We start from the raw sequence: 9,269 nt of genomic DNA on the forward strand, positions 1-9,269 counted from the left end.
GCCTCTGGACATGGCTGGAACATCAGGGCATTTTCCTAGTGGTTCAACACCTTGAAGGTTCTCTGAACGCCAGGGCGAACGAACTCAGCCGCAGGTGCATGATGGATTATGAATGGTGTCTTCACTCGAAGGTGTTACAAGGTCTCTTTCAGCAGTGGGGAGAGCCATTGTTAGATCTATTCGCCACCGAAGAGAACGCGCAATGTCCTCAGTTCTGCGCGTTGGAATTTCCAAGGCTGCACTCGCTCGGCGACGCTTTTCGTCACGAGTGGAGTTGTGGTCTGTTGTACGTCTTTCCGCCTATATCACTTCTGCCCAGAGTGCTGAAGAAGATCAGGCGCGACCGGGCACAAGTCATTCTTGTGGCCCCGGACTGTATCCCGAGCTACTCAGTATGAGCATCAATTCTCCGATCAGACTGCCTCTTCGGGAGGATCTTCTGTCGCAGCAGTAGGGGACGGTCCTCCACCCGAACCTGTCCAGCCTCCACCTTTTTGCGTGGAGATTGAGCGGCGGCAGTTGATTCCTTTTGACTTGCCTCCTGAAGTTTGTGATGTCATTCTGGCAGCCAGGCGTCCCACCACTAAAGTGGTATTTGCCTGCAGGTGGAACAAATTTGTGGCATGGTGCACAGCAAAGGCTGTGGATCCCCTTTCTGCCCCTCTTTTAGAAGTCCTTTTGTGCCTTCTTTCTTTGGCCCGGCAGGGCTCTGCTCTGGGCACTATCAAAGGCTACCTTTCTGCTATTCCAGCCTTTCTCAGGCTACCTGACCAGCCCTCTCTTTTCAAGTCCCCTGTTGTAAATAGATTTCTTATAGGCATTACACACCTTTTTTCTCCTATTCCTTTTGTGATGCCGCAGTGGGACTTGAATCTGGTTCTTATGTACTTGATGTGTGCTCTCTTTGAGCCCCTTCACAACTGTCTTCTTCGTCTCTTGACCTTGAAGACTGCTTCCCTGGTAGCCATCACCTCCGCTAGGCGGGTGAGTGAGCTCCAGGCTCTTTCTTGTAAGCCTCCTTTTCTGTTGGTCCATCCAGACAAGGTTGTGCTCAGGCCCCGTCCCTCCTTTTTGCCAAGAGTTGTTACGGCCTTTCAAATTGGGCAGACTATTACCTTGCCCACCTTCTTTCCGCCTCTGCATCCCTCCAGGGATGAAGAGAGGCTCCACCGTCTGGACCCAAAATGTGCGCTCTCCTTTTATCTCAACTGCACACAACAGTTCCGGGTGGATGACAAACTCTTTGTTGGCTACGTTGGCACCAAGAAAGGTTGGGCGATACACAAGAGGACCATCTCCCGCTGGGTCGTCTTGTGTATCAAACCCTGTTACTCTTTAGCTAAAGAAGAACCTCCGGTGGGACTGCGTGTTCATTCCACTAGAGCTACTGCAGCCACTACTGCTTTGGGACGTGGAGTCCCCCTGCAAGACATCTGTCGGGCAGCTACATGGGCCTCGCTGCACACTTTTACTAAGCACTGCTACCTGAACAGTCAAGTCCGGAGAGATGGCTTCTTTAACCGTTCTGGTCTCCGAGACTTCCTGGTGTGATCTTGGTTTGCAGACCCATCACCGGGGTTGGTATTGCTGGAGTATCTATTCTAAGGTAAGGAATCTATCACTATGTGTTTCTTTCAGATGAACAAGTTACTTACCTTCGGTAACGATATATCTGTAAGAAACATTAGTAGTGATAGATTCCTTACCGCCCACCAATCCTCCCTGTTCTGCAAACTGATTTCTAGGGTTAAGGTCATCCCTTTCAGGGCCCTAGTTACAATGCACCAGTGGTCAGTATCGTGCATGGCTCTGCATTCCTGGAGCGGAAAGTCGTGTAGAGAACTGACGTCATTGCGCGTGGGCGGCGTCCAAGTAGCGCCCGCGACGTCATCTTGGCGGCCACGACGGACAGGGAGCCGCACGATGCCACCTACTGACGTGCAGGGATACTGCTGACGAAAACTCTCCGGATCCAGTCTGACGCCTGGGGGTAATTCTAAGGTAAGGAATCTATCACTACTAATGTTTCTTACAGATATATCATTACCGAAGGTAAGTAACTTGTTCGTTAACTCAGTATTGGAGCATGAAAACCCAATGATGTTTCTGAATGCTTTTAAATAGGAGAAAAATAAAATGAAGAGGTAACTTAATTATTAAGTTAGCTCTTCAATTAAATTTTCTTGTATTTCAATGTATTTAATTTACAAAATGCAGACCTCTTACTCCTAGTGGCTTATAGACACAAGGCCATATTTATATCTTAAATATACAATCGTTTTTGTATTTAGTTTTTTTTAAATGGGAGAAATTTAAAGTGAAGAAAATTATTTCTGGGAAACATTTCATCTTAATGATCTTCTCCACTTCCAGTTAAGCCATTTATGTCTTAATGTTATATGAAAAAAGAACAATTGATGGACAAAATGCAGAACAATGTCATACATTCACCCCAGTACGGAGATCTGGGCCTAAATCCGTCTTTTTTTTGCAAATCCCTGCGCCCAATGGGAACAGTCCAGCCCGAACTGCCAGGCCAGGTCCTCTCTGGACTGGAAACAAGCATCCTGAAACCGGTTTCGGGGTACCACCCCACATCAGCCAGATTAGCTTGAATCCATTGAGCAAAAGGATGATGGATTAAACTCCAATCCTTGTGATTGGGGGTGAATGTTTGCGTTGTCCAGCATTCTGTCCATCGATTATTTACCTTGCGCTCGCTGCATCGCCGAGGTTAGCGATGCAACGAGCGTAAGGTAAATAGTGTTATTTATATATTTACTTACTTTACTCGTGGACGTCGTATGTCCGACTCCAATACCCCCCACCCTACTCCTCCCCCGCCACACCGCTCCGCAGCACTCCCACTGTACGTAGGAGAGGTATTTTCTCAGCTTGAGAAACAGTTTTTCGCCAAACCCAATACTAGTGATTAACTCTTTCACACTATTGTGAGAACTGTAACAATTTGAATGTCGTATTCCACACATTGAGCAAAGATTGTGGTATGCATTACATAATATTTGACCTTTGCTTTTTGTTAAATGCCGTTAGCATTCAGTGGCACCCATCGCTTATAAATGGCACTCATCACTGTTGTGCAGTCCCTGTTAGGATTATATTATCATGTCTTTTTAATGTTTCTTTTATCTTTTTTTGGTAGGTTGTGATGATGTTAACCGGATCTGCGGTTTCCCCATTTGCTCCCTTTGAGGCTTTGCTTAGTTGTTCTTTGTTTCATTGGCAGCAAGTTCCACAGGAAATGGCACGTGATATCAATACGACACCTAATGGCACAAGCCCAACTTGCAAAGACTTGTCAGAAAACGGTGAATTCAGCAACCACCCAACTACTTCTACCAATGCAGAATGCCTTGAGACCACCAGGAAAAGGATAACAGCGAAAGCAGAATAAAATGTACTGTCAAATACGATAAAGACATTTACAATTATTGTATATTGCTACTCACATGTGAGTACCACACTTTTGGAATGGTGTTTTTCAAATGATGTAAAACGAGAGATCGCCTTCCTGGAAATATTTGTTGGAAGGAGAATGAGGAACAGGAATTTATTTTTCAATGCATGTTCATTCAGTTATAATGAACCATTTGTAACCTTGAAACTAGGCGGTTTCCTGGGTCTTTCACAAAAAAAAGTAACGTTATGCATTAATATCAGCTCTCTACTTCCTACCCACTAAGGTATAGGAAACGAGAAAGTTTCTGTGACATTTATCAAAATGTGATTGCGATGTGAACCTTATAGCATTGTGGTTGACATTCCGTCATTTGTAAAACAAAAAAACGCAATCTGGGTACACTGTCAAGCTCAGTGTAGCACACACTTCAAGTATTTACCACAGGCACTTAGTTTTAGCAGTGGAACCACTTCATTTATTCCATCTCCAGCACTGTTTTTATGTTACATGCCAACAAGTACGCTTTAACGTCTGTCAGTAATTAAAATATTTCCTGGCTTTATTGAAAGTTAGTGACCAAAAGAAGCTGTAGTAAGTCATTGAAAGGATAATGTTCATGCATTTTTGTTGTAACTGTTGTGGTGTTTGAAATGTACATCATGTTCTGATTATACTTTCAATATGGTTATGTGTTTAAAATGTACATATGCATTTGTATGTATATAGGGGTGTGCGTTTCCACGCAGGGTGAAATTACAAGGAATATTATATTTTAAGATTTTAAAAGAGATTTTATTCTGATAAGTCTACCAGAGTTCTATAATATTTATGAAAGTGCGATAATTTGTTTATTTTATTGGAATGCAACCTTTAATTAAATAATTCCATAATACACTTAAACATGTGGTTAAGTTTTTTTCTTCAACTACTTAATAGTAACCAATTTTAATACCTAACGTCCCAAACGAATTCCCTACACGTACCACTTTAAAACTGTTTTGTCTATGCTTGTTTTATGGAAGACATAGTGACATTGGACCTGCTTTATAGTTTCCTGGTGGGTTACTGCGTCACAAACGTAACCGATATACCATCTGCCTTATTACAAGTTTATTATATGAAAAACAGTTATTGCCATGCATTTCATTATAATGTAGTACGTTAGGTGTTTTTTACTACGCATGGCTTTACCACGTGCAGTAATGTGCATCTATATGTTTACACCCACAACTCGTCTGTACAGCACATTAGCATTTTTTGCACCACATATAAAACACAATTGTGTTTAAAGACCTACAATCAATCAAAAATTTAAAAAGGGCACAAGGGGTACATGAACATTATAGTTAATCAATGTAAAATGCAATCCTCAACAACTATGGTGCCCACAATCTCACAGCACCGAATATTGAAACATTTTAAGGATTAATCAGTAAAAACTCTGTTTTAGTCATGTAATAGGTTAACAAATGTACGTTCCTAATAATTTTTTAACAATAATGGTTACATGTTAAAAATCATATATTAGAAAACCAGCCACCGTATTGTGTCACATGTCACGCAACAATTGAGGTGACGGACCGGTTACTCATGACTTATTGCATGCAAACAAATAGTGCTGTCTAACACACTTCTCAGGTAAGCACAAGTATAAATAAATAAAAACCCTACAAATGATAGTTGATATACATTTAGAGTAGTATTATTCTGTTAGAGACACCTAGCCGCCAATTCATTACCCAGGCATCAGACTGGAACATTTTTGTTGTACCTCTGCATGCCAGAAGGTGGTGCTGTGCAGATCCACACTGATGCCATTCTGCTCCGAAAATGACATGCAGGGCCCATAAAGGCGCCACTCCCACGTGCTGATGTCTGTTTCTCTAGACACAGATCCAGAGCTTCTGTTGTCTCTCAGAGGCTAGGATTTTGTCAACTTTTCAAATTTTCCACTGTGCAAGGGTGATGCCACCACGTAAGACAATAGGTTTTAGCTCTGAACGGACTGCACAAACAGATGTCTGTGACTCAACCCCCCCACCCCCCGTTCTGCCTGTGGTTTCTGGGGTCAAGCCACCACCTGTGGGGACTGCGCATTGATGAGCCACGAAGGTCATCAGGGAACACAAGGCAAAACTTTGCATCACCAATCACAAGAAAACGCCGCACAGAACCCCACACCAAGTGCAAGGTTCATTCCCGGAGTCAGCGTAGCCACTCTCAAGGCCAGAATTTGTAATGCTCCAAATCCTCAGGTAAGCAAAAGAAACATAAAAAGCCCAAGTGAAGTTCCGCTCCTTTGCACTATTTCCCCTCCCCTGATGAAGCACGTGGACAGCGCCAATGTTCCCATTACTACTTCCAAAGCCAGCCAACTTCGAAGCAGATTCCGCAGCTGGTTCCAACACAACTCTAGTTTCTGAGGCCTTCAACCATACCCTGCCAAACTGAAGAGTTGCACTTAGTTATGCTTGGCTCTTTGGATATCTGCCTACTTACTCCCTGTGGCGTGCCTTTGGGCCCCACAAAGCTGAGAGGACTTCCACCTGGGTTACCGTCTGTGGGGTCACCCTCAGCGTCAGCTGGACCCTCTGTGCAGATTCCTCTTTTCTGGCCTCGACACCCATTCCAGATCAACCCTCGGGCATGTTGGTGCCGACTCCACCACCGGAAAAAGGGCCCTGATTGTCATTCCTGATGCCGGTCTGAGTTTGACCAATGTCACTACCGAATCCGACCAAAGATATACACTCGCTATACAACCAGCTATTAGATTGTTGCTCGCTCAGTACTGTGGTGAGTTGTGGGCATCCTTTGGTGCTGACAAGTCCAGCAGGCCAACACATGATTAACACTGTGTTAGGCTTGCACACAGCTATATGACGTCTCCGTTGATTAAGGAGTGCCGGTTCCCCCGGCAGCCACACCCATTATTTTACAGTCCACAAGGTGCCCTGCACTACGGGCAGGAAATATGTAAACACCCGGGCCAGATTCACAAAGGTAAACTTAGACCAAAAGGCTAAGTTTAGACCGGAAGTCTAAGTTTAGATCTAAAGGCTATCTTTACTAGTAATAAAGTTAGCCTTTCGGTCTAAGTTAAACTTTTGGTCTAAACTTAGACCATAAATCTAACATTACTACTAGTAAAGTTAGACTTCAGGTCTAAACTTAAACTTTTGGTCTAAGTTTACCTTTGTGAATTGGGCCCCCAATCTTTGTGAGGCCTCCTTTGCAGATATCGATCTCTTGATTGATTCACAGCTGTCTACCCTTCCATTTGTTAGTTAGGAGACATACCTTGTTTTCAGTAGAGTGTATCACATAGTAAATCCAAAAAGTGGATATCATGACCTTTAAAGATTGCACAAAAAGGAATGGCATGCATTTGTATTCTGTATGAATATTATTATGATGTGAATTATTAAATAAATTCCTTTATAAATATTTCAGAACTTCCCATATATACGAAGGTTTGAATAGGTTGTTACCTGGAACCAGCTTTTCAGTCTCCCGTCCGGAGAGTCTTGTGATGCAGGATCCACCAGCCGGACCAACCCCTACAATTTCTCTATCACTTCCCCTGATAGGGAAACAAAATGAGTGGAAACATTTGGGAAACTCCTTTTCTCATCTGCCAGTTTGGCCCTGCGGTTCATTCGGGCTTCCTGCTCACTAGGCTGCTACACTCATAGCCTCTGGGTCTTGGTAGCACAAGTCTTGCCTGGTGTTTCTCAAGACCTTTGCCCTGTTTCGTCACAGACAATTCAGGATGGTTGTGATTTGGCCAAGTTCACAATTCATTGTGGCTTGGGCTCCACCGAAGCTGCCTGATGGGCTGTAGGCACAATGTTGCCATATGCAGAGTCCGTAGCTATGTTCTAGTGGGTTCTCCGGCGATAGCCAGTCCTCCCTGATGGACATGCCATTCGATGGAACTCACTTGTTTGGACACAAGACTGACTGCCATTTTAAAGAGAATAGGGCGACCACTCGCTCTCTGAGCCAAGCCACTAAGCTTCACCAGCAATACTTCCATGTTTTTTTTGTGACTTCTGCAGCGGCATTCCTAACCACCAGGCTAGCCAAGGTCAGAGTGCCACCCACTCCACCACCTGCCCACTCCATCCCTCAGCTCAACCTGCCAATCCCCTTTAGTGTACCCATGCAGGTGTTATATCCACCAGGTGGGAGGCAGAATCCACTGATTCTTTCTGGGCTGACAAGAAACCACATTGGACAGGTGGGTTCTACAGATTGTCCGCAAAGCCTATGCCCTGCCTTTTGTCCCCACCGCACCTACCACATCCACCCAATGACTGGCAGAGGACCATATGCAGGCCCTGCTGGTCAAGGAGGCTACGCCAGAAGTAGGACTTGGTTACTATTCCCGCTACTTTCCTAGAAGGATGGAGGTCTTCTATCTATTATAGACCAGCACCCTCTCAATTTCTTCCTCCATAAGGAGATATTCAAAATGCTTACCCTGACCCATGTCTTGACAGCACTCAATCCTGGAGACTGGATGGTGGTGTTGGATCTTGAGGACATGATTTCCCCTCCTGCTAGCCCATCGGCACTACCTGTGATTGGTGGTGGGAGAGGAGCATTTTCAGTTCGCTCTGCTCCCCTTTGGTCTCACCAATGCCCTACGGGTGTTCACAAAAATAATGGCTGTGGTAGCAGCACATCTTCAGAAGTCAGGGGTGCCAGTCGTCTCCTACCTCTGCAACTGGCTGTTGAAGGCTGGCTTGCCCCAGTCAGTGTTCAACCATCTCCAGACTACGGAAAACCTCCTGTCATCTTTAGGGTTCACGATCATTGTGCCAAAGTCACACCTAACTCCTTCTCAGACGCTCCTTTTCATCAGAGCCATTCTTGACTCAGTTTGGTTCTGTGCCTTCTCCTCCCCTCACCCCAAGGGTAGAGTCCAGGACAGTCTGGCTATGATCCTAGCTTTCAGCCTCAGTCCTGAATTTTAGTGAGATCGACTCGGAGGATGTAGGGACTGATGGCCTTCTGCAACCTGCTGGTCAAGCATGCCAGGGGTATATGTGGGATCTGCAGTGAGATCTGAAGTACCAGTGAACCTAACATCAAGGGGACCTCTCCGACAATGTCAGATCTTGAAGGAGACTGCAAAAGATTTGCAGTGGTGTCTACTTTGCCGCGATTGGATCAGCTGCAGTCCCCTCTTCCTTCCCCCACCTGGTGTTGACAGTGGTGACCGATGCATCGCTTCTGGGTTTGAGAAGCCATGTGGGAGAGGGGGATATCATAGGCTACTGGTCTCTGGCAGAGTCCCGACTCCAAACCAATCTTCTGGAGCTGAAGGCCACTTGTTTGGTGCTGAAAGCCTTCCTGCTATCTATAAAGGAGAGGCAGGTGTAGGTGCTCACAAACAAGACCACTAACTTGTGGTACTGCAAAAAAAAGGTGACGTGGGGTGGGATCACGGACCCTGTGCCGGGTTGCTGTATGCCTCTGGAAATGGCTGGACCACCAAGGAATTTTCCTGGTGGCGAACTACCTGGTAAGATATTTGAATGTCATGGCAGACTAGCTCAGCCATCATCATCCAGAAGACCAAAAATGGCAGCTAAATCCTGAGGTGGTGCAATGTCTCATCCTTGCTAATAATGTCATCACTTCTGCTCATTAGAATTTCTATGACGTCTCTCGCTAGAAGACGCGGTCGCCTTGAGTGGAACTCTGGCTCCTGAATGCCTCTCTGTTGATGCCACTCTTGCCTCGAGTTCTCAAGAAGTTCAGGAAGGACTGAGCCCCAGTCATCCTAGTGGCTCCGAACTGGGCACACCGGGTCTTAAGCGTCTATCCTCCAATTAGA

The 9,269-nt window shown here is 45.2% G+C and overlaps 1 protein-coding gene across 1 annotated transcript in view; it reads left to right on the top strand.

Moving 5' to 3' along the window:
• Positions 1-4,321, top strand: part of TMEM38B (transmembrane protein 38B) — a 388,019-nt gene extending 383,698 nt beyond the window's left edge. The window contains exon 6 of the mRNA XM_085641281.1: positions 3,164-4,321. Within this exon, the coding sequence (XP_085497407.1) occupies positions 3,164-3,415 (252 nt within the window). The 3' untranslated portion in view covers positions 3,416-4,321. The remainder of the gene's footprint in view (positions 1-3,163) is intronic.
• Positions 4,322-9,269: the final 4,948 nt, after the last annotated feature.

The sequence above is a fragment of the Triturus cristatus genome, chromosome 2_2, assembly GCF_964204655.1.
Source record: "Triturus cristatus chromosome 2_2, aTriCri1.1, whole genome shotgun sequence".
Lineage (NCBI taxonomy): Eukaryota > Metazoa > Chordata > Amphibia > Caudata > Salamandridae > Triturus > Triturus cristatus.